The sequence below is a fragment of the Lygodium microphyllum genome, chromosome 3, assembly GCF_053477565.2.
Source record: "Lygodium microphyllum isolate KBCC chromosome 3, Lygodium_microphyllum_v1.1.10, whole genome shotgun sequence".
Classification (NCBI taxonomy): domain Eukaryota; kingdom Viridiplantae; phylum Streptophyta; class Polypodiopsida; order Schizaeales; family Lygodiaceae; genus Lygodium; species Lygodium microphyllum.
This window is the reverse complement of record NC_141137.1, coordinates 74,746,867-74,773,758: the sequence shown is the minus strand read 5'-3', so window position 1 is coordinate 74,773,758 and position 26,892 is coordinate 74,746,867. Positions and strand designations below refer to the sequence as shown.

The following is a 26,892-nucleotide window of genomic DNA, read 5'->3' as shown; positions in this document are numbered from 1 at the left end:
TCCAAAGCTAGTCTCACTCTCTCCAGCATCAGCTCATCGTCCTCTATATAAAGTGTGGTATCATCTACATACTTTGAATCTAACAGCTATGTCTCCTCTCTCACCGAAAGTCGAAGGCCAAGTAGCCTGCTCACCGATGACCTGAGAAAGTAAGACATCGCCTCTACAAAGAGTAGGAACAAATACCGGGCTAGAGAAAACCTTGTTGGACCGATCTCTCTAGCCGAAACTCCTCCCCCCTCCTGCCATCAATGAGAACCCTATTGATAGCCGATCAATAAAGTGCAGAGACCCTACGGATCCATGCCTGGGGGAAGCCCAACCTCACCATGTTATGGACATTTATAACTTCATCCGCACTGTCAAGATGATATGATTGTAAAAAGGTGCTTGGACAAGTGAACAATTCCCCTATGAGGGCACTATCTAAGTGGCACCGTTGCATTGCATTTTGCGTGAGCATGACATCTTGCATCTCCCATTTCATTACCCCATGCATTGGCATTCTATTCATGTAAACATACATCTGTGCGCATTGATTCCTTTTTAGTCTTTTGGAGTGCTCGACTCTGGATCCACCATATTCGTGGCATTGCACATGGCAGTCTCCAAGGCAATTTTTCCCTAGCTTCCTTGTCTTGCTTGCTTCACATATTTACTATACCACACCTTAGTCATTTTCCTTCTTCACCGACACCCAATAATAGTAGGGATAATATACTTGTTTTGTGAAGGTCTTGGGTCTAACCATCCCTTATCACTCTCCCGTATTGGGGCACGAATACTCAATAGGAGAAAACTGATTTACAACCCTCATTTAATGCTAAATCTATCAAATCTAAAAAGCCCTCAAAAAAAAAAAAACAAAAAAAAACAAAAAAATACACAGCTAATTCCATCCGCCTTTGTAGAGCTTGGTAGGCCATCGAACAACCGACGAGCACCCATTGTCCGATACCTTGTTCTATCTCGGGTGATCACTTAGGCTCCCTTGGTAAGATAACCATCACCTCTATGTCTTAATAGGCCACTGGGCAGCCGACATACACCCTTTGTCCAATGCTCTAGCTGCTTTGGGGTGGGACGCCTTGGGGTAAAATATAACGAAGAGGGGCTTGACTAGTCTTCCTTCTCATGGCACCATTGTTGGGCGTAAGAGGAGGTGTTGCACTAAAAATACATTAGCTTTACTAAAACAGCCCCAAAACATGCTTGATTAATGAAGAAACCTTATTTATTTAAAAGAAATGCGTTCCTAGAGAGTGTTTATGTCCCATAAGCACAAATCCACTTGGGAGAGCCCAAACTTACCATAAATAAATATGCTGCCCTCCATTCAGCTCTTAATCTCGTTTTTTCAAGTTTCACGTGTTTTCAGCTTGCTGTACACACCCCTTTCGCGGAGGACATCACAGTCTCAGCTATCTCTTACTGTCATCTACAGTTTGGCGCCTGTTTCCAACCTTCCACCCGCAGTTTGCAGCTATTTACAGCAGAGTGACTGTTACTGATCACTCTCCATTCAGAAAACAATCTCATCTTTGCAAATTTCAGGTATTTCAGCTTGTTGCCCACACCCCGGACGCAGAGGACATCGCAGTCCAAGCTGGCCATTGCTGCCTACAACAGTCTGGCACCTATTTCCAGCCTACCACACACTATTCGGAGCATACTGACCACTGCTACTGGTTTTCCTGCGTTTTTAGTCTTTTTCTCTCCTACAACCTACGTTTTTAGTCTCTCTCTCTCCTCACTTGCGTTTTTAGTCTTTCTCTCTCCTGAAATGTTATCTACATCAGATTCGGCCTTCCTTGGCTGCGTTTGTTGGTATTCGACATCCAGAGGCTACTTTGCTACAATTCGGGATACGTTTAGAGTACAATACACTGCCTTGATCCTTGAGATTTATTCACTACATAGTGTGTTTGCTGCATGAGCATTGTATATTCAACAGTCATATCATTTCATTCATTCTCTATTCTCTAAGTTACCCTAACCCTATCTGTGTTCTTTTATCAGTCCGTGCTTTGTCATACAGTGTTATTTGTGTTTCTGTGTTAGGGTATTTCTTTACATCTTGGCGCATGTATATGGACTACAGGGCCCTCAACAAAATTACAATTCGGAATAGGCTTTCCATTCCAAGAATTGATGATATCTTGGATAGATTCAATGGATCCAAAGTGTTTAGCCAGATTGACTTGAAGAGTGGCTATCATCAGACAAGGATTGCTCTTCAAGATATTTATAAAGCAGCATTCAAGACAACATTTGGTTTGTATGAGTTTCTTCTACTACAATTTCGTCTCACCACTCCTGCAACCTTTAATAGAATGAAAAGAATCTTTAGTGCACATCGGAAGTTTATAGGTACTTTCTTTGATGATATATTGGTTCATTCAAAAGATGAGAAGAGCATAAGCAACACTTGAAAATAGTGTTTCAAGAACTCCGTAAACACAAACTTTATGTCAATGGTGAAAAAAGTGAGTTTTTCCTAGAAGAGATTCACTACTTGGGCCATATTGTATCCAAATATGGCATTCGGATGGATCGAGAAAAAGTCAAGGCTATTGTAGAATGGCCAGAATTAACTAGTGTTCATGAAGTTCGAAGTTTCTTGGGATTAAGCTCTTATTACAAGAGATACATTAAATGGTTTACAGTGGTTGCTGGACCATTGCATGATTTAACCAAGAAAGCAGTGGCATTCCGATAGACCAAACTAGAGAAGGGAAACTTTTCATGCTCTAAAATTGTATATCAGCAAAGGACCTGTTTTGATTATACCTAATTTCTCAAGATCTTTCTTTGTGCAATGTGATGCTTCAAGAGACTGCATTGGTGCAATCTTAAACCAAAAAGAGCATGCAATTGCTTATGCAAGTAGAAGGTTGTAAAATGCAAAAAGAAATGTTGCGATCTATAAAAAGGAGTTAATGGCCATCATTCAAGCTTTAAAAGATTGGAGACACTATCTTTTAGGTGGATAATTTCTCATCAAGACAGACCATGACAGTTTGAGACATTTTCTCAACCAACCAAAGATTTTTTTAAAGCATATTTGATGGGCCAATTATTTAGCTAAATTTAACTTTCAAATACTGCATATTCTTAAAAAACAAAACAAGGTAGCTAATGCCCTGTTAAGAAAACCTCAGATTCATGCAATGTCCATAATTCATCATACAGATTTCACTAGTATGAGGGACATGTATGCTTCTGATGAAGATTTTAAAATCATCTGGGAGAATTTATAACTTCGTAAAAGGGTAAACTCTTATATTATTAAAGATGGGTTTCTTATTACGGAGAATAAGTTACGTATTACTAAAGATTTCAGACCTAAAGTAATGAAAGAATGTCATGAGGCACCTTACATGGCTCAGCGTGGTATTCTAGCCACAACCAAGTAACTTGAAATATATTTCTTTTGGCCAAGACTTTGACGACACATTGAGCAAATTATCAAAGAATGTCTTGTGTGCCAAAAGATTAAGTTTGATTACCAAAAGCCTATAGGGATTTTGCAACCATTATCAATTTTGAGCTAACCTTCGAAAAGCATTGCTATGGACTTTATTTTTTGTTTACCAAAATCAACAAACAGCAATGATGACATATGAACTATTATTGACAGATTTAGCAAACATTCTCATTTTATTCCAATCAAGAGACTATCAAGTCTCAACATATGGCTAGAATATTTATTCAACAAATTTTTAAGTATCATGGGTTGCGACAATCCATTGTGGGTAATAGAGATCCACGAACCACTAGCCTCTCTTTTGGCGAGCTCTTTTTGAAAATTTGGATACAAAGCTTACATTTTCTTCTTATTATCATCCTAAAACAAATAGTCAAAGTAAGATAGTCAATCTTGCAATATTGGATACGCTAAAGTGCTATTGCCATAAAGCCAACCAACAATGGGAAAAGTACTTATCTTTGGTAGAATATGACTCTAACAACGCAATTCATACATCTACAGGTAAAGTGTCATTTGAGATCATATATAGAAAATCACTCTTATTACCTATTCTCAAAACCAAGAAGGAGATATGTCATGCCGATGAGTTCAGGCATGATATGGATACCACATTCACCCAAGTTAGATGAGTTATCAAAAGACCTCAATAAAAATAAAAGAAAACAACAGATAAGTATCGAAGGCAATTAATTTTACAAAAAGGAGATTGGGTGTGGCTGAAATTTGACAAATCTCATCTAAAAAGCTCTAACAAGCCTTCATCCCAAGTCACTAAATTCACAACAAGAAATTATGGGTCATTTCAAGTCACTGAAAAAAATTAATAATGTTTGTTACAAACTGGAAAATTCACAATGCTTTTCATATCTATCTTTTGAAGCCTTATGAAGGGCCTCCACCATTGGAACCTGTAATAGAGAATCCACCTGAAATAGATGAACAAGAGGAGATACTTCAACCAGAGCAAATAGTCTTTCATATAATCAAAAAACTAGTAAAAAATATTTCTAAAAAATTCATTTTAAATTTTTAAAATTACTCTAATTTAGATTCTAAATGCATGTCAAAAGAATATTTTAAAGACTATCCAAAAATACTTGCAACTTATAAAGAAGCTGTAGAATCAGAAATACTTCAAGCAACGTCTTGAGGACAAGACGGATTTCAAGAGAGAGGGATGTAACAAACCTTTTGTATATATCAATTATTACCAAGATATATTGGCTCAATGATTCCAAATCAGTTTTAAGCTCATGTGCTTTAAAAGGCGATTTGTATTACATTTCAAGATATTATTAAATTTTCATCTTTTTAGTTAAGGGTATCCCATGGCCAAAACACCCTATAATTATACTTGGATCGTCATTGACAAGATGCCCAAGAGAAATTAAAAGTTTTAGTCCCGCGGTCAGATTGACCAAAAAGCTTAAATAACTAAGACTTTTACACTCCGATAGTCACATTGACTAAATCCTATTTAATGAGTGGTTTCAGAAAGTGAAATTAGATGCTCATGATCAAAGAAACAAACCATGAACCAATGAACCTATATAATAAAGCTCTCCAAAAGCTAAATTTCGTAACTCCTAAAATTTAGAAGGTTACTATTTTTAAAAGTTGCTCAAATGGAAATTTTGTTCACGTTAAAAGTTCCAAAATTTTGCAAGGAACAATTTTGTCTTCAGCAGCTATCTCAAATTCTTAACCATTTGAGAGATTTTTAGAGTAGAAGGATTGGAAGTTTCTTTCTCTAGAAAAGTAAAATGTGGCATCTAGAAGAGAACATGTGTCATTTTGAAGAGACAAGTGTCTCTACACTTGTAATTTTAACAAACACTTGTCATTTGTAGCCTCTACTTTCCACTTTGAGCACCCAAGCTCCACATTTATATATTGAAGCTCTCTTTCTTCATTTGGAACAAGCTCTCATGCTGAAATTTCAGCCGCATGCTCTGTACTCTCCTATCTATCTCTCATTTGAGAAACACTTTCTACTTAGCTTGATCTAATTTAAGCACTAAAGAAGAGAATCAACTTGCTACCCGGAGTTTGCAAAAATTAGGGTTTCAAAACCCTAGTTTTCAGAATTTCAACAAATCAGCCCTTTTATATATGATTCAAGCACTTGGTGCCCGTGGTTTTATTTCGATAAATTTCCAAAAAGGGAGGGAAGCCAATTCCCCTCTCAACGTGGTGTCGACTCTCTCTCTCTCTCTCTCTCCTAATTTTTCATGGTGATACTTAATTAAGTTGGTTAAGTTTAAAGTATTGTCATTCTCATGTTTTTTTCCACAATTACATCGCCTTTGTGATGATACAAATGAGGAAATAGACTCTACAGCGGACTGCTTCAATGATGAAGGCTGAGACATCTCTTCTTATGTTCTCAGTGCTCTTGAAAGCCAAACTTTCTTAACAAATCTCAAGTGTCAATTAAGAGCACCTGGCTCTCATAAAATGTAAAGAAATGTTAGGGCAAACAAAGAGAAATATAAAATGTATGACAACACAAGGAATACAACATATAGAGTGCCCAATGAGAATAAATATGATGATGTAACAATACAATATGGGGCCTCAAACCTCCATGTCTCAAGGACCAAGTGTTGAGAAACCCTTCACCCGTAGTTTTGCATTCTACATTTTGTGTTTAAGGTTTCGCGTTTCGCGTTTTGCGTTTAGGGTTTCACAGTGCACAGCCCCAAAAAGGGGTTGGGCATCCACAATGGGGCGCCACCCTAGACAGTTGACACCCTCCCTCCGAACGCCACCCTAGACAATCTCTTGCCTATTTATAGGCTACTTCTATCACCCATTCTTCATGGCTGATTCATTCAGTCTGTCACCTCTTCTCTCCAGCCTCTCCACTACCCTCACACCTCTTCAAGAGGACATTGTGGTTCGTGGTTCGTGGTTCGTGGCTGTCTTCATCATCTTTCTTGTGCTACGGCACCCTTGTTCCCTTGTATCACATTCACTCCATGAGTCAGATCATCATTCCATTCATTAGAGTTTCTTCTCTCTTCTCTTCTCTTCTCAATGTTTACCGAGTTCACTCCGTGTTCCTCCCCACAAACCCTACTGTCTTGCTAGTATGTTGTCTTTTGACATGGTATCAGAGCTGGATCTACTCAAAATGTGACAAAGATCCTCCACTCCAATGAAGGTAAAGACCGGTGGCACATTCAATATCCACTTCTCTTCTTCTTCACAACATCAACACCCTAATTGGCGGCTGCTCCCTCTTGCGTTTGCTGTTTTTCAGCCTACGTTCAAGTTGTTATTGCCGTCTCCACCTTCTCTTTGCAACGTTTACTGCTGGCAGCTCTTTTGTTGCACTTGGCGGTATTCCAACACCTACCCCCTGCTGCGTTTCAGCCTGCTTGCGGCTTCTCCCTAATTGCTGCCTGCATTTGATAGCTAGCAACTCCTCCTTGCTCCTGGTGGCTCAACCAGACTGTTGGTGGCTCCTCTCTGCTGTTGGCGGCTTAACTAGACTGCTAGCAGCTCCTCCCTGCTACTGGCGGCTCAGTCAGACTGCTAGCAGCTCCTCCCTGCTTCTGCTGGCGGCTCAGCCAAACTACTAGCGGCTATTCTTTGTTGCTGGCGGCTCCTCCCTGCTGTGCTGGCGGCTCAGCCAGACTGCTAGTGGCTCCTCCCTACTATTGGCGGCTCAGCCAGACTACTGTCGGCTCCTCCCTACTACTGGCGGCTCAGCCAGACTGCTGGCAGCTCTATTCTCTACTGCTGCTGGCGACTCAGTCAAACTGTCGGTGGCTTTACCCCTGCTGGCGGCTCAACCAAACTGCTGGCAATGATATTCTACAGTCGGTGGCTCCTCCCTCATTGCTGCAGGCTGCGTTTGCAGAGCTGCCGGCTCCTCCTTGGCAGCTGGCAGCTCCTCCCCGTGACTGGCAACTCACTTCTAGCCCTTCCATTGCCCTCCCAACCCTTGAGGCGAACATTGCAGTTCACGGTTCATGGCTGACCTCGTCCTTCTTCAGCAAGGCACACTAGTATCCATGGCTTCTTTACCAACAAATGATCAAACTACTAGGTGCTCCTACTATGGCATCACCGAGCACACCACCAATGCTTGCCGACTTTGATCTTTGCTCCCCACCCCCTTGGAGTATATGCATCTCCCACCCGGCACTACCTTTGCCACCTCTCCTTTCTGGGCCACAAAGATTATTCTGCATCAGCTATCAGAGTACCATGCTCAAGGCAATAAGACGTATCCGATGCGCAGTAAGACCTTTCGAGCACATGGAGAATCGATTAGCGCTACAACCTCTTGGAGATCGTTGCAATGCCAAAGGCAATCTTCTCCCACCTATTTTCAGGTACAGTGGCTACTACGGCCCGTAGTTCTACAGTCCGCTCCATCGAGAGACAGTGATTGTTTGATATCGTCTCCTCATCAATCCGCTCTTCGAGAGACAATGGCTACTCAACTCCTTCCTCTTATTTGGCTTCTCGGTCCGCTCCATTGAGAATAAGCGACTGTTACCCACTCATTGCTCAATCTGAGCTCCAACCTTCACCCTCGCCTACTCAAGTTCGAGAGGCCACCTCTGGGAGTTCTTCACTACCCCATATACCTTCTTCGGCACGACCAGCGGCACTTCCTTCATCCTTAGACATTTCAGAGTCCGTGATCCATGAGTTTTTGGATTCCCTATCTACCTCAGTGGGAGATTTAGAGGGGGATGATCTTTCTTTGCCCTCCAAGGGGACATCTACATCTACTGCGACTTCAGAGGGGGCTCCAATTCCTCGAGTTTCAAAGGGGGTCCCCACCCACCGCTCCATCCTTTGCACACCCTGGCGGAGGCCTTTTACCTTCTTCTTTTACCCTTGGATGGGGTGGCTTCCTTCCAGCGGTCATCTCACCTATTGATACCCAAGATCTCAAGGATCTACCTAGATCAGGGCCTTGGAGGTTCAACCACGACTTGGTGACAAGCTTTCGTATTCCTTCTTGCATGGATGCACTCCAGTTCACTCTGTCTACTGTTCTTTACTGCAGGTTACCTTTCAGGTGGAAATCTTGGATCTTAGGGATTCTCTACATCTTCTTCCTCCTCTTCTTCTTGCCTTGATCACTTTCTCAACATGAAGCCAACTCCCGAGATCGAGTACGGGCATACCCTTATGGTTCTCAAGACTACACAAAGCCCGACATTCCTCCTATGCATTGCATGTTTTTATCATCTTTGTACTAGGGCGCTTAGGCAAGTGAACAATTTTCCCACAAGGGACACTATCCAAGTGGCACCTGCTGCATGAGCATTCTTCAGCATGTAGCATTCCATCTCCACCTCACTCTTCTCTTGTTCCCCTTTTTAGGCCTAAGAGGGGGTATTGAGAAACCCTTCACCTGCAATTTTGCGTTCTGCATTTTGCGTTTAGGGTTTCACAATGGACAGCCCCAAAAAGGGATTGGTCGCCCACAGTGGGGTGCCACCCTAGACAGCTAACACCCTCCCTCCGCGCACCACCCTAGACAGTCTCTTGCCTGTTTATAGACTGCCTCTGTCACTCATTCTTCACAGCTGATTCATTCAGTCCGTCACATCTTCTCTCCAGCCTCTCCACTGCCCTCACACCCCTTCAAGAGGACATTGCCGTTCATGGTTCGTGGTTGTCTTCATCATCTTCCTTGTGCTACGGCACCCTTGTTCCCTTGCATCACATTCACTCCATGATTCAGATCTTCATCATTCCATTCATCAAAATTTCTTCTCTCTTCTCTTCTCTTCTCAGTGTTTACCGAGTTCACTCCGTGTTCCTCCCCACAAACCCTACTGTCTCACTAGTACGTTGTCTTTTGACACCAAGGATAAGAAAAGCTAAGAGTGGTGACGGAGAAGCCTTGAACAACTCCAAGAGTATGTGTGATTATTTCCTCGAACAAACCATAAAGTCTATATAAATTCTCGACAAAGAGACTAGCCAATTCATGGCTTTTACGGTTGTCTTTGTCGGAATGAATCAAGCCATTTTTGTCAATTGGTCGACCATGAGAAAGAGATAAGGAGTATGTTCCTTACTATCAGACTATCCCTACTACTTTGATGCAAGGTACACAAGTTTCTACTTTTATCCCTTCTTCTTCTTTACTTCACCACCTTTGCAACCTTGTGGTAAAGATCAAGATGAAGCTAGCGTGCCATATGTTGATCATGGTAAGAGTCCCATTGAAGTTCCACTCATGTATGTTAATACAAGAAGGGGTGACTATAAGAAAAAGATCGGTAACTCTTCTTCTTCCCTTTTTTCTTGAATTTTGCTTCTTAAAGTCAGAATGAGCAAGGTGTTGTTAGTAGTCATATTTGTCATGCATTGTCATCTCCTGCATGTGAGCCTCAATCTAAGTCGTCAAACGAGGTCATTAGGAGCTCTGACATGTCTCTCATGTGCTTTGATGGAGGAGGAGTGATTTGCCCTGTCTACCCTTGTCCACGTTTATTGCTTGCCACATCAACATTTTCGTAAACAGATGATGCTGGTTTGCCATTTTTTTGCTGGCCAACTACCACACTTAGGCCTTATTTCAGAAATTGGCTAGTTTTGGCTATTTATAGCCAATGTGACCACTTTGGGACGGATCGTTCTTCTGCCTCTTTTGTAGTTGCACACTTGGAGTTTGGTGCTCTGCTCCATCATTCGCAGGGGTTGCTAGATGCACACTCCATCTCCATCACTGTCACTGTCTCCATCATCATCTCTAGTGTTGTGATGATATTCCAACCTGATCTAGTGCCCTCACTGACGCTTTGGGCTACATGCACAGATTGATTAGTCCATTATTGTATTCAGCATTCTTTCCAAATTCAGTGTAGATTTCTATTTCATCCCTACTATCTTCTCTCTTCTCCTTTCCTCTTCATGTTCATGTTTCTCTTCTATTGCGGATTCACATCATATCATCACCTAAATGAGAACATAGAGGTTTCCTTCAAAGAAGACCACCCTACTGCTGAAAACACAAATTTTCACCCTATTGTTTGCTGCAAAAACACAGATTTTTTGTGTTTTACGAGTGCTTTCGACAAAGGCGGGATGTCTACAATTGTTTCCTTGTAAGTGTAGCTGACTATTCTCTCCATTTGGGCTTTTCTACAATCAAACACATCAGATTTAGTATGTTTGCAGGTGTAGCGATATTGGATTATTACCGGTTCCAAGGCTTTGATGATTCAAATGAGAAGTCTATTCATACTCCCTCTAAGAGGCAGCATGATCATCACGAAGATCAAAGATCCCAACACGATTCTAAATGGAAACCCTCTCTTGCTATCGCAAGGATGTGAAATTTTATTGCATTGCTTAGCATTTAATCAAAAGTTAATCAAATGTGCTAATGTGACTTAAACATGTGAGGTGCAAGATAATTATTTCACACTGTGGGACCTAAGAACCTAAAATATAAGTTGATACCAAAGGCAAAAGTTATAATAAGTTGTGCTTAACAAGTACTAGGTGATATCTGGTGTCAGATTTTGGCCTAGCTCAATTTATTGCCCACTAATGTTAGTGGTGACATTAGAGACTAGGCATTAATTTAACAATTAATGCCAGCGTAAGATTCAATAACTGATCATGGATATTTGGGAGGCGAATTGGCCTAGCCAATTTAATTATTGACTGGTGGAATTATTCTTCTAAGCACTAGAATATTTATTTAATTAATTTTCAGAATTAATATTCTGAAAATTAACTTAATAAGCTGGATAATGTTGAAAAATGAAATTAAAAGGCTACCACTTGGCAAGACTTGCCCATGCAAGTGGAAAAAACGTTTTCGAGGCTGATGTAGGTCTATTCCAGACATTGTGAGAGAGAAAGAAGCTATTATAGAGCAAGAGGATGCTAATTATGTGATTTGCAGCTATAAGGGACTAATCCTATGCAAGTGACAGCAATTTGGAGCCCTCCAAGTACAAGTGACAGCAGCCCAAGGTCCTTCTACTGTAGGTGACAGCATGGGGGTAACAACCTTTCCCATGGTTCTAAGCTCTATAGGTGACAACATCCATGGTTGTTTGGAGTAGGGCAACGAAAGTTTTTCAATCTTTCTCACAATGAAACTCTGAAATTTCTCTCTCCACACCATTCTCTCTCATCCTACAGCCATCTTTCAAGTTATCTCAGCAAAATCAATCATTTTGAGTCATTAGAGATAGAGATATTGGAAAATCTCTGCTGCAAAACCTAATTTACAGTAGAGATTAGGGTTTGGCAGCCACCGCGCAATGCGTACTCAAAATTGAGGACCTAAAAGACTTGAATTCTAGCAACTGAAATTAAAGAATTTCAAGGAGATTTAATAGGCCATACAGCCAATATCAGTTTTCGGGCTTAATTTATCTTTCCAGAAGACGAGTGAAGATCAATCCCTAAGCAAACCAAGGGGCAAATTGGTTTGAAGGCTTGCTAGTCAGTTTTAATAGCAAAAGGAGATAAGAGAATCTCAATTGTACTCCATCCATTTACAATAAAAGCTAAATACGACAAGAAACATCAATTTTGGGGGCAACAAGCTATCCATTATCCAAGATTAAAGTGTTAAAGTGTGAATTTTCAATTTATGTGAACTTTGTACTTATTGTAATTAGTCTTAAATCAAATTATTTACCACCCTATCCAAGAAGGAAGGTTGGTGTCACTTGCAAACTCACACAGATCGGAGCATCCATCTCCTTCTCCCTCTCTTCACGATTTCCCAGAGGACCTATTCTTCTAACCCTAGGATACCTATGATGGTACCATCAATGCAGGTGCTCGTTTTCCCTTCTTTGCTCAAAGAAGACCTATTGGATGGATCAAATTATTCGCTTTGGTCTAGCAAGGTGGAGTGTATTCTTGACACCTTCAATCGTTGGAAGTATGTTACCCAACCTATTCCCGGTTCGGTGGAGGATCCTCATGTGGGATCAACAATGGATTGTATCGCCCTATGGGATCGGCTCAACTCTAGAGCGTGATCCTTCCTCTTCCTGAGTCTATAGGATTCTGTCCTAGTGTATCTATGCAAGTTGCAGACAACGGCGGAAGTGTGCATAAAACTTGCTTCTTTGTATCATTAGAAGACATTTGCCTATCCGATCACCTTTGAGAAGAAACTTCGGATGCTCAATCTTGATGACTCTCCTTCAACAGGTTGAAGGATACGAGGGATGATCTATGCATCCCTTGGTAGGATGATGTTGTCAAAGTGGAGTGAATGCGAAAGACTGAAAGACAATCAACACAAGAGAAATGGAGAGAGAAAAGAGATAGAAAACGCAGAAATCTATTAAAACCAAACTTGATTAAGCACTTAATTACAACAATTAACAAATTCACAAAACTGAAATACACACTTTACCATACAATCTTGGACATTGGACACCCTGTTGGACCCAAAACTAGCGCCCCTTTCAGTATTTCTTTAACTTATATTGCAATTGGATAAAGTACAACTGAGATTCCTTAATCTCCTCCGCTAATAAAAATGTCTCTTGCTATCAAAATTGACTAGCAAGTCTCCAAACCAATTTGCCCCTTGGTTTACTTAGCGATTGGCCCTTACCTTGCTCCTTGAAAGACAAATTCAGCCCCAAATCTAATATTGGCTGGCTGGCCTCTTGAATCTACCTAAAATTCCTCAATTTCAACTACTAGAATTCGAGTCCTAAGCCCTCAATTCTTAGCGCATTCAAAGGTGACTGTCAAACTCCAACTTTGCTGTAAATTAGGGTTTACAGCAGAGATTGACTGAAATCTCTTCCTCTGATGGCTCAAACTACTAGAAAATGCTAAGATAACTTGAGAGATAGCTGAAATCAAACGTAGCAAAGAATTAAGAACCTCCACTGAAGGGATAAGGATGGGCAACCTGTCTATTTATAGATGTTGAAGGGTGCTCCAAAATATTAGACTTTTGGGGAACCATTGTAACTCTCTCGAACCGCATAGCAAATTTGTGTTTTTCATTAATTACGCGTGTTTTGGGACTGTTTGAAAATGCTAATCAGCTGTAAAGCATGTTTTAGCTCAGTATCCCCTCTATGTCCCAAAATTTGATGAGTACGAGCGGAAGCAAAGAGAGCACACACATCAATCGACGTACAGCAAGAGTTTCGTGAATAGTGAGTGAGAGTGAGAGTGAGAGTCAACAAATAGGTGTGTACCAGTGTGGTACACACAAAGAATAAAAGAATGTATTTATACTTGGGATACGGTACACTTATACCCGCAAGGGTAAATTCACATGTGTAAAGTAATATACACACGGGAGAGCGTAAGGGGCCATTACACCCAAGAACCTCCCACTTAAAGGTCTTGAGCGAACCTTTAACCAACTCCCACAAGTCTAATGCAATGCTCATGTTAAGCCTTTGCAAGACTTTTAGTGAGAACATCTGCAGAGTTATCCTGTGATTTGATCTTAGTCAATGTGATTAGACCATCATCTAGAACATGTCTGATAAAATGATACCGAACATCAATATGTTTGGTACGTGCATGAAACATGGTATTTTTAGCCAGACATAAAGCACTCTCGCTATCACATCCAAGTACAGGTGTTTTGGTGGGCAGCCCAAAATCCTTGACCAAACGACGAAGCCAAACAGCTTCTTTTGAAGCTTCAGTGGCTGAAATATATTCAGCCTCAATGGTAGAGAGTGGTACTATCTTTTACAATCTAGAGCACCAAGAAACTGCCCCACCAATCAAGGTAAATATGTACCCGCTAGTAGACTTGCGAGTATCCAAGTCAGCTGCCATTTCTGCATCACAATACCCTTGCAGATCCAACGTACCCTCCTTTCTATAGCAAATACATTTTCTTTATGTGCCCTTAAGGTACCGTAAGATGCATTTTACTACTTCCCAATGTGCTTTGCCAAGATTTAACATAAACCTACTCACACAACTCCCAATGCACGAGCAATGTCAGGTCTAGTGGCAACCATAGCATACATGAGTGAACCACAAGCTGAAGCATAAGGAACACCCTTCATAGAGTTGGTTGCCTTATCATCTTTTGGGCAATCTGCTTTGCTAAGCTTAAGATATGGTGGTAAAAGAACACCAAGGGGCTTAGCATTTGCCATAGAAAAACGATCAAGTACTTTGCTGATGTACTTTTCTTGTGAGAGAAATAAGAGCTACTGCTCTCTATCTCTTGTCACACGCATGCCCAAAAACTGCTTCAACCGAATCCTTCATGGAAAAGGCTGAATTCAGCTATCTTTTCAATGCATTAATATGCTTTTATGCTTACCAACAATAAGCATATCATCCACATAAAGCACAAGTATAATAAGGCTTCTATCATCAACCTTCTTAATATATAAGCAGTGATTTGCATTACTTCTTTTAAACCCACGTGAGAGCATAAAGGCATAAAACTTTTTATACCATTGTCTAGGAGCCTATTTCAAACCATACAAGCTTCTCTTAAGCTTACATACCAAATGATCCTTTCCTTATATAACAAAACCTTTCAGTTGTTTCATATACAGCTCTTCTTCCAAATCACCATGCAACAATGCAGTTCTAATATCCATCTAATCAAGTTCAAGATCCACAGATGCTACAATGACAAATAATACTCGAAGAGTCGTCATTTTGACAACAGGAGAAAACACTTCTTGAAACTCAATGCCCTCTTTTTGTGTATAGCCCTTAGCCACACAAGTCTGGCTTTGTATTTGGGTTTGCCATCCACACATTTGATTTTATAGACCCATTTGTTAGGAATGGCTTTTCTATCCTTGGGTAATGAAACCAAATCCCAAGTATCATTATGATACAATGACTTCATTTCTTCCTACATAGGTAGCTCCCACTTTTTCTTTAATTCACATGATAAAGCCTCTTTATGCGTAAGAAGCTCACCTTTGTCTGTGAGCAAAATGCAGTCCAAAGAGGGATCAAACCTTTGCATATGTCTTCTGACATGTATAGACCTTCTTACCCAATGATTTGTGTTATCAAGTAATGGATCCACATCCAAAGGAATGTCAATGACCTCATTATTTGGCTACTGAACTGCATGTTTAGGTTGTTGTAATACAATTTCAAGCTGCTGTAATTCATTTTAGCATGTTGATTTTGTTGTCCTAGCTGATTTTCAGCATCCCCTTGGTATCCATTTTCATCTGGCTCAATGATGATACGTTGATTATCATAATCAGCATCAAAAGGAGCTGAATTTTCAGTGGCTGATCATGCTGAAATTTCACTTTCTTTTTGTCTAAGTCATTAGATGTGACATTTTTCAGCAGCTTTGACTCAATAAATACCACATTCCGGCTGCGTAGCACCCTTTTTATGCTTGAAACCCAAACTCTATAGCCCATTTCACCTTCATCTCCATAACCCATAAAGATGCCTCTATGAGATTTCATGTCAAGTTTGGTTCTACTATCAACAGATATATGTACATAGCATTCGCAGTGGTCATATGAAGCAGGTTTGCCTGACCAAACCTCTTCAGAGATGCCACTTTCAAGTGCACGGTGTGGAGATCGGTTGCAAATATGCACCGCGGTTTTAAGTGCCTCTCCCCAAAACAATTGTGAGAGATTACCTATGGACAGCATGCACCAAATCTTCTCACATAGAATGTGATTCATTCACATAGCCACACCATTAGATGACGGATTATAAGGAGTTGTAAGATCTTATTTAATCCCATTGACATCACAATACTTTTTTAATTCTTTTGATACACACTCTCCCCCGTTGTCTGTTCTTATGCATTTTAATTTTGAACCCTTTTGAGTACTAACAAATGCATAGAATTTTTTAAAGGCATCCAATGCCTCGTTTTTTTTTGCTTAAGCAAGTAAACCCATAGCTTTCTAGAATGATCATCAATAAAAGACAAAATAACGAAAACCACTATGAGTTTTTATTGATATGGTGCATACATCAAAATGGACTAAATCCAAGATACATGCCTTCCTAGAGACTCCATGAGAGCATAAACCCTTTACATATTTTCCCAAAACATAGTCATCACAAAAGTCAAGCTTTGAGTTTTTAACATCAACTCTTTCAAGTGAAGAAAGTGCCTATAAACCCTTTTGGCTCATGTGTCCAAGACGCTTGTGCCATAACTCCATGTGTGATTGCACTTCAGCAACTGCAATAAACTTTCCAAGATATACCTTGCAAATAGAGATAATATAGAGTTCCCTTTTTACCACCTCTAGTGACTAGCATAGACCCTTTCTGTATCTTCCACATTCCACCACCAAAAGTAGTGAAGTAACCTTTGCTGTGTCTAGCTACCCAATAGAAAGCAAGCTCTTCTTGATGCCAAGTACATACCTAACGTCATGAAGGATCAATTCCTGACCATTTTCAAGAGCCAGGTTTATGATGCCCATTCCTTCAATATGATATGCATGGTTGTTGCCTAGATAGACTTTCCCAAGATTACCTTCTGCATAAGAAGAGAAACTCCAAAGATAGAGTTACATTAAATGAAGCACCACTGTCAACAATCCACGATTGTGATAAACCATCAAGCTGACAACAAAGCATCTATCACATCCCTTTTAGTGATATGCATGTCCTCCACTATCATAGCATGTGGATCTGAAGATGCAACCAGCAAATCAATGTCTTTATCTTCTTCTATCTCCTCAATAACAACATTATATGCCACATTTGCTTTTTATGTTTATGTAGGGATAGACTTGCCATCCTTTTCATTCTTTTTCCCTTTTGCATTAGCTTGCTTCTTGCGTTCTTATTTCTTTTTAAAGTACCGCATTTTATGTCCTTTGCGACCACACTGATAACAAGTGACATCTTGCTGTTTTTCCTTGCTTTTGCTGCAGTTTTTGTTATTATTTGCAGCATTTGATCTTTTTTTAGTTCTTCCTCTTACGTTGTATGCTGATCCGCTGTTTTCCCCACTTGCCTTGCATCTAATCTCTTCATTGAGAATAGAACCACGCACACCATCAAATGTCAAGTTGGAATTATTGCTCAATGACACAACCAATGCTTCCCATAAATCAGGTGAAGTCATAACAAGAAGATAGCCCTTAATTTAGGATCAAAAGCTCGCAAGCCTGCATCCTGTGACTGACTCAAAATACCAGTGAAAGCATTTAAATGCTCTGAGGTAGGTTTAGACTCATCAAGCTTCAAGTTGGCCAACTTTCACATGAGATGTACCTGATTGACAAGAGTTGCATTCTCATAAGTAGCCTTGAGTTTGTCCTAAACTGCATAGGTAGTAGCAAGCCCGTTTATATCAACCAAGCATAGTACAAGGGAGTTTCGGAAACGAGGGAAACGGAAACGGGAAAAAACCGGAGTTTTGGAGTTTCGGAGTTTCGGCCAAATTTTGGAAACGGAAAAACAGTGTTTCAAATTGTACACTAAAATAAATACAATATTATGTGGGTATGTAAATATATCAATGCCTACAACATGTATCCAAATTTCATACAAAACTTTGAGTCTTCATGTCATATGATTGAAATCATGATTCATTACACATGTCACGACTCAGGAGTGAAGATTGAAGAGTCAAGACTCAATGGTTGAAACTTAAGACAGCTTAACACAATTAAGACTCAATTTTCAAAACTTGAGGCAACAAAATGAATTATAATTTATGACTCATGAATCATCTATGATCTAAAGAGCATTGAAGACTGACATTAAGAACAATGGAGACTAATATCAAGAACAATGGAACAAGAATCAAGATGCATAATAAGTGAAATCAAGATACAATGATACATGTAACTATATCATGTGAATAATCTGTCAAAACTCCAAAGTCCAGTGAGCACTAAGCATTGTGTGCTAGTCTCTAGACTCTAGTAACTACTGAGTAATAAGTATCAACATCAATGAACAACTGGCAACTGTAGTCTGGACAACAAGGCCCAATGTCTTTGTTGAAAACGCATGCCAAGTGGTCTTTCACACGCGTTACGCTCCCGATTTCTCCAATCCACAATAGTTGCACTGCCACTTCTTTGATCCGCCGAAGCCCTCACATCCCTTGATTGGAGTGACCTGCCTCCAATATGGATCTAGCGCCATGATTAGTCTTTAGGTAATGGTGGGAAGAAGAAGAAGAAGAAGAAGAAGGAGGAGGAGGAGGAGGAGGTGCAGCAGCAGCAGCAGCGCCCTAAAACGGACCGCAGGATGCCGAAACGCCGGTTTGCCGTTTCCATTTCAGTCCGAAACGGCTGGTCCATTTCGGCAGCCCCGAAACATCGTTGCAGGGTATTATGCAACCAAAATATCATCTATGACTGCCATTTTAATGTAAGTAATGGCCTTTTCATTCATTTTGGCCCAATCCTCATCTGGTAAAGCAACAGGCTTATGTTCTACCAAAGCATCATCGCAATCCTTTAGAAAGAGTATACCATGCATATGATCTTTCCAAAGATCAAAGCCATTGCTATCAAATTTACGAATCTCAAAGAGATTCTTTGTGTCAAATGTAGATGCACTCCCAACCATCTTCAGTAATAAAAAACTGCAATAAAGTGCTGAATGCTTTCAGCCAATAGCAAGGTTGTTGAATGTAACAACAAGTACACACACTTGTACTTCCAAGGTGTCCAAGAAGCAGATGTTTTGCTGCAATTTCAGTCTCAAGTACTGATTACAATATATATACGAATCAACTCTGATACATTTGTATTAATGACAGTTTCCACTTCAATAATACATCACCATAATGCCCAAATGCAATAACCCGAATGTTGTATATACCATTGTTTTACTGCATAATGAGCATTCACCAATACATATACTAAGAGAAGCTGCCTTTTTACAACATTTGAAACATCCAAAGTTTAAATTTCTCCCACTCAACAGTGAATCTAGTGCAAATTTCACCGTCAAGCTTCAAATCAACTCAAAATGCATCACCAATGTGGAAAGCCCCAAAATTTTAAAATAAATCTGTCCCAATTGCATCAATACATCTTCCCGAGCATCAAATGCACGCAAATGTTGCAGAGATTTCATTGATTCTGCAAAAGCCCCAAATTTCGGGGTCCAAGAGTGTACAAATTTCAAAGAAAAGGGCTCATCCAAGTAAAATTTCTCTTACACGTGAAAAGCCCCAAAATTTTTTAGGCATGTGCACCCAATGTCTGCAATTTATGGGTCAACGGTCACTAAAATATGTGTCCGGCATCAAATCTAGGAAAAGCCCCAAATTTTCAAGAGCAAATTTGCATAGATTTGTATTCTGTGCTTGGGCATGCAAACGCCCGGTAGAGAAGGGAGAGACAAAAATTCCTAATTAAAAAATATTGACCTGCCCCCGCCTAGCGGCCATTTGATGCCGTGTGCTAGCCCCATCGACCTGGACACATGCATCACGCGCAGGCCCATCTACCGCCTGGTGCGTGTTCGTCAACCCCAGCCTCGTAGCCTGTCTACCACCTAGCACTGGTCCCATTGACTGCATGTTGCCTAGGCCTATGCACCGCCAGCACCTCTCGCCTGGGTCTACACTACATGCGTGTCGCCTAGGCCTGTGTTGTCGCCTGCAACTAGCGCCTGTGGCCGTCGCCCGTTGGCAACTACTGCATGTGGCTGTCGGCGTTGTTGTAGCTGCCTACCAGCCGCCTGCTTGGACCGTCGTGCTCTGATACCAATTTGATGAGTACGAGCGGAAGCAAAGAGAGCACACACGTCAATCAAGGTGTAGCAAGAGTTTAGTAAATAGTGAGTGAGTGTGAGAGTAAGAGTCAACAAATACGTGTGTTTCAATGCAGTACACACAAAGAATAAAAGAATGTATTTATTTTTAGGGTATGGTACACTTACACCAGACGACTTTACACCCAACAAAATTGAGCCTAAAAGGGAAGGTCTACAATGTTTACCCCAAGGCGTCCCACCCCAAAGCAACGCGGGCATCGGACAAAGGATGCACATCGACTTCCCAGTGGCCTACCAAGACTACAGAGACAATGGATATCTTACTAAGGGAGTCCAAGTAGTCACCCTAGAGAGAACACAGCCTCGGACAAAGGATGCTCGTCGGCTGCCTAGTGGCCTACCAAGCCCTACAAAGGCGGATGGAACCACATTGATTTTATTTTTTTAATGGAAAGTTAATTTTAGGGACCAACACATCACAAAACAGTACAAGCTCACCCAACCACTCAAGAATGTCGATGACGAGGGATTGTATGATGAAGTAATGAAAAGAAGGATGGTGGTGTTATTCGTCGATGGAAATAACTTAGGATCTATCCAATGGTGCTCTGCACGATGGGATGCATAGTATGCTACATGCTAAAGAATGCTCATACAGCAGGAATCCCCTCTCAACCTAGATGTCAATGTTGAAGAAGGAAAATGAGCCTAAAGATATCGGCCTTCATATGGTGCCAAGAACCACATGGATAAAGAGGATAGAGCATCCCTACCAGAAGAGCAAGGATAGAAGACACCACCATGATAGCAACAAGAGAGATGCTGCACGAGCCGCCATAGGAGGGGAAACCTCTATGCTGGTAGAAGAGCAAAACTTCAAGTAGATGGAACCATGAAAGAAACAGTGCACATCTCCTCTCTCCAACTCAAGAAGAACTAGTGCAAGCCTATATGTTAGCTCTACATGAAATACAAAATCCTGCAAAAGAAATCAAAATCTCCAAACACAAAGATGAGTAGTGAGAGAAAACTAAAAATAAAATAAAGCAAAGCTAAGTGCAATGTAATATGCAGTGAAGTCTAAAAAAGAAAAAGGCCAAGTGTGTGGTCATCATCGTGTACGGTGAGGTAGGGAAGGGGTCCTAGAAGATGCAATGGATGCGTAAAGTACAATAGGCGAGCCACTAGCAAACCAATCAACTAATCCTAGAAGGTGCACTGGATGCCCTAGGAATGGATGTGTAAAGTACAATAGGCGAGCCACTAGCAGACAAATCAGCTAATCCTTCAAGAGTAGTGAAGGAGATAGGCTACCGAGACTGTCCGCGTGTCACATATCCAATACCCGCTAGGGTACATGGAGTAGATGGGGCAGCAGTGGGAGATGTAGCCCCATTGAACGAGGCCAGCCGGAGTGGAGCCGAGTGGAGCCAGTCGCGGCAATCTGCTGTGGTTTTCTAGGAGGAAGACTCTGGACCTTGGGCCTTGGTAGGACACTCCTCATCCACATAGCCTCACCTCTAGCAGTGTGCAAAACCTATTTTTCTTAGGAATTTGATGCCAAAGCGGTTGTGTTTCTTTGGTTCCCTGGAAGGAAGTGTTGAAACCCTTGTTTTGGTGTGCCTTCGCATCTTGCGAGTTCTTGCCACTGGTGGTTTTCCCTCCCAAGAAGAGGTGACCCACACTCGCCCCTCTGAATGGATGTATGTGGAGAACTTCTTCTGGACTTGATCATGCAGCCTCACATAACGCAAGAACTGACACTCAACTCATAGAAGGTCAACAATCTAGATAGTGAGATAATATACTAGATAAAATGGATGTATTTGTCGGGCAACTTGTTCAAGAAGAATATGACTTGATCATTGCTTGGCTCTAGGAAGCCAGTAATTACAAACTCGGCGAGTAACCGCCAATATTCAGTCAACTTCACTTTCAGATCATCCCCTTCCTTAATGGAAAACTCTTGAAGCTCAAAATCGAGACTAATATGTTGAGTGCGATCTCGTGCGCATAACGGTCAATGATATGACTCCAACGCTCAGATGCGAGAGGAAAATGCAGTAACTAAGAGTGGAATTCAAGAAGCAACCCTTGCATTAACTCAACATTGACTGCTGCATTGCGGGCTCTCCATTGACGGATGTGATCAGGGTGAGCTAATCAAGGGTCCGGTCGGTTACCAACAATGAGGTTCCAAAGTCCATGAGATTCAAGCACTTGTTACCTGAAGCTCAACTAAGTGGTGAAATTCGACCCCTTAAAACGTGTCTTATCCATGAAGGCATTCTTGGCCATTGCAACAGGAGTGGTAGTGCTAGGAGATGTGTTGAGAAACCCTTCACCCGCAGTTTGCATTTTTGCGTTTCCGCGTATTGCGTTTAGGGTTTGCAGCCCCAAAAAGGAACGCCATCCTAGACTAACTATGCCTATTTATAGGCCACTCTCTCATTCATTCCTCACGGCTGAGGAATTCAGTCCGTCACCTCTTCTCTCCAGCCTCTCCACTATCCTCACACCCCTTCAGGAGGACATTGCGGTTCGTGGTTCGTGGTTGTCTTCATCATCTTCCTTATGCTACGGCACCCTTGTTCCCTTGTATCACATTCACTCCATGATTCAAAACTTTATCATTCCATTCATCAGAGTTTCTTCTCTCTTCTCTTCTCTTCTCCATGTTTGCCGAGTTCACTCCGTGTTCCTCCTCACAAACCCTACTGTCTCACTAGTATGTCATCTTTTGATATGGTATCAGAACTAGATCTGCTCAAACAACAGCAAAGATCCTCCACTCCAGTGACGGCAAAGACTGGTGGTGGGTTCGGCATCCACTTCTCTTCTTCTTCCGCTGCATCAAAATCTCGTTTTTGTAAGTTACAAGTATTTTCAGCTTGCTGCCCACACCCCTTTTGTGGAGGACATCGTAGTCTCAGCTGTCCCTTGCTGTCATCTACAGTCTGGCGCCTCTTTCCAGCCTTCCACCTGCAGTTTGCAGCTGTTTACAGCAGAGCGACCATTGCTAATCACTCTCCATTTAGAAAACAATCTCGTTTTTGCAGATTTCAGGTATTTCAGCTTGCTGCCCACACCCCGGACCCAGAGGACATCGTGGTCCAAGCTAGCCATTGCTGTCTATAACAGTCTGGTGCTTGTTTCCAGCCTATCACACATTGTTCGGAGCTAATTTCAGCATGTTGACTGCTACTGCTGGTTTTTCTTGGGTTTTTAGTCTTTCTCTCTCCTCACTTGCATTTTTAGCCTTTCTCTCTTCTCCTCATCAGAGAAGACAAGACCGTTGACAAGTTCGGCATCAACATTTGATTTCTCTATCTTTTTCATTGCGCATTGGGAGATATTCTTTTTTCTCCCTTCTACCCTCCCTTCTCTAGTTTGCCACACCAGTACCATGGTGTCTCCATTGACAAATTACACTTCTACTAGGTGCTACTATTGCGGCACAAATGGTCATTCCACCGAAGACTGTCGACATCAACCTTTGCTCCCCACCCCTCCAGAGTATATGCATCTTCCACTAGGCACTCCTTGTGCCACCTCGTCTTTCTGAGCCACAGAGATCGTTTTGCATCGGCTATCAGAGTATTATACTCAAGGCAATAAGCCACACCCAACGCGCGCTAAGTCCTTTCGAGCACATGGAGGCTCTAAGACCTTATGAGGCAATAAGCCCTCCTGGAGACCACCCACTGCGCAGAGGTTTCCCCCACCCACTTTCAAGTACAGTGGCTTCCACGGCCCACATCTCCTCCACAATCCACTCTCCTGAGAGCCCGTGACTGTTCCCCACCCTTGGCTCATCCTGAGCCTCCTCCTTCCCTACCCTCTTCCACTCAAGTTCGAGAGGTCACTTCTGGGTGCTTTTCAGCTTCTTCTTCCAAGCCCCACATACCTTATTCGGCACAACCGGCAGCACTTCCTTCGTCATCAGACTAGGATTCAGAGGGGGATTTTCTTGCTTCGCCCTCAGAGGGGGCTTCCAGTTCTTCTTCGGCTTCACAGGGAGCTCCTACTTCTACTCCTTCCGATTCAGAGAGGGACCCTATGTGCCATGAAGTTCTTCACATACCACCACCCTTCACTTTAGAGAAGCGGCTCTCCATTAAGCAATCATTTCCTCTACTCATACCCAAGATCTAGAGGATCTACCTAGATCGGAGCCCTTGGGTCTTCAGCAACAACTTGGTGGCTAGGCCTTCATATTCCTTCCAGCATGGAGTCACAGAGCTAGTGGCTTCTCTCTCGAGGTTGAGTTTCGGGTTCTACAGCTCATCCAATCTCCTGATTATCTTCAAAGGTCTCCTTTCAAGTGGTATTCTCAAATTACAGGGTGGATCTTCTTTGTCTCTTGGTTAGCATGGAGCCAACTCCCAAGATCAAGTACGGGTGTATCCTTATGGTCCTCGGCACCACACAAAGTCTGACATTCCTCCCATGCATTGCATGTTTTCATCATCTTTGTACTAGGGCGCTTGGGCAAGTGAACAATTTCCCCACGAGGGACACTGTCCAAGTGGCACCTGCTGCATGAGCATTCTACAGCATGTAGCATTTCATCTCCACCTCACTCTTCTCTTGTTCTCCTTTTTGGGCCTGAGAGGGGTGTTGAGAAACCCTTCATCTGTAGTTTGCATTTCTGCGTTTTGCGTTTAGGGTTTGCAGCCCCAAAAAGGGGCGCGGTCCTAGACTGGCTATGCCTATTTATAGGCCACACTCTCATTCATTCCTCACGGCTAATTCATTCAGTCCGTCGCCTCTTCTCCCCAACCTCTCCACTGCCCTCACACCCCTTCAGAAGGACATTGCAGTTCGTGGTTCGTGGCTGTCTTCATCATCTTCCTTGTACTACGGTACCCTTGTTCCCTTGTATCACATCCACTCCATGATTCAGAACTTCATCATTCCATTCATCAGAGTTTCTTCTCTCTTCTCTTCTCCTCCATGTTTGCCGAGTTCACTCCGTGTTCCTCCTCGCAAACCCTATTGTCTCGTTGGTACATCATCTTTTGATAAGATGGAGGTGTCTAATGGGGATAGAGTGAAGAGGGGGGATAAGGAGGTTGACTAGATTACACTTGGGAAGTAATCCCAAAGTGCCCAACATACATACAAGAAGTGAGCATAGCGGATCCAAATGTAGGCAAGTGCGGGCTGGGTATAGGCATGGTAACTGCCTGTGGAACCCAAGGTGGAGAGATAGGGACACGAGAAGTAGAGAATGAAAATCCTTGTGTAGGAGTGACCCAAGGCATGTGTGACAATAGTCCATGAGCAAAGGATGGATAGAATTGTGTCTAAAAGGTCGTGCGGGGAGGAAGTGAGTGTCGGGGGGTAATGAGGGGAATGCCCATCATCACAACCCTCCCAAAGTAAAAGGATATGGTAAAGTGGGGATATGTGGAAGGTATAGGCTTAAAGGGTTGCATTCCCCCTAACAATGTATCAATTGGTGAAGGGATTGGAGGATAGGTAGATTGTGGGATGGAGAAAGACAAAAGTGTTAGGAGCGAAGATGGAAGATCCAACCCTTAGTGCGCATTGAGCGGAAGTCCGAAGTGAAATATAATCCTAGATTTTGGAATGACAATGTGAGTAGATCATAATGTGGAGAAGATAGTGGTGGAATGGGAGGGTATCTACTTCAAGAGCCACCTCTATTAAAGTTAACATACTGAAAATCATCTGGATTCTACACAACAAAAGAAGAAACATGAGAGGGTTTTGGCTCATATGACTCAAAAGGGTTATACGAACCCAACATAAGGCCTGGCTGAGATGAAGGAGACGGATCACCAAACACATCGAATGTCATGGTCTCTCCAAGATCAGAGAGATGGTCAATCTCACCAATCAATCCAAACGGAGTAGTAGCACTCGTTGGAGGAGTATAAACAGAACTATACGTGATGCGCAAGTACTCCTCAAACTCTTCATCTGTAAGGTGACAAAAACGAGAAGAAGACGATGGTAAAGGTAAAGGTATGTCTACCTCCTCCTTGAGACCATAATATCTTCTCAAAGCCTCCAATGAAGGAGAATCTTGATAGGGCATCATAGGATCCCTAGAAGAAGGTGCCTAAGACATTATGAGTCAGAATCGACTCACATGTGAGCCTCACACAAAAACTAGCCTCCACAATCACTACAAGACACTCTTTAAAAGAGCACCAAATCTGATATCATGTGAAGATATGCTAGGGTTTGCACTAAGGAAACATAGTATGTATGACCAAGACTGAAACACAAAGAACCAAACAGAGAGAAGAAAAACTCAAACCCTAAATGCAAAATGCAAAACACAAAAACTCAAAACTCAAACACAAAGAGAAGAAACTCTAAAGTGAATGAATGTTGTAAATGAATATAAGAGTGTGCAAAATGCCCAAGGACAGAGTAATGCAATGTCAGAGAGTGAAGTCCACCGGAGATGGATCCCACGTACAATGACCACCGGTCAGGGTGTGGAAGTCCAAGAAAACACCAAACGCTGAACACAGAAGGATCAAATAACTAATGCGACAATAGGGAAGATGCCTAGAACAAAGAATGGCAGCAGGAAGCTACAAGCCCAGCTATAGGATGGCCACCAACAAGGAGAAGATGGTTGCCAACTGCCACTTGGGGATGAAAAGGGTGAACGCAAACTACAGGGCTGACACTTGATGAAGAAGGAGAGCTATCTCTTGTCGCCTAGCTGATGAAGAGTCGAACACACGGAGGCAGTC

The 26,892-nt window shown here is 41.9% G+C and overlaps 1 protein-coding gene across 4 annotated transcripts in view; it reads right to left on the bottom strand.

Annotated features, from left to right (window-relative positions):
- NADK2 (NAD kinase 2) overlaps positions 1-26,892 on the bottom strand; it is an 84,271-nt gene that overhangs the window by 41,410 nt on the left and 15,969 nt on the right. For 3 of the 4 annotated variants that reach the window (XM_087672885.1, XM_087672888.1, XM_087672894.1), the window contains exon 3: positions 4,399-4,416. The exons of the other annotated variant lie outside the window; for it this stretch is intronic. In XM_087672885.1, the coding sequence (XP_087529011.1) occupies positions 4,399-4,416 (18 nt within the window). The remainder of the gene's footprint in view (positions 1-4,398; positions 4,417-26,892) is intronic. 4 annotated transcript variants of the gene reach the window in all.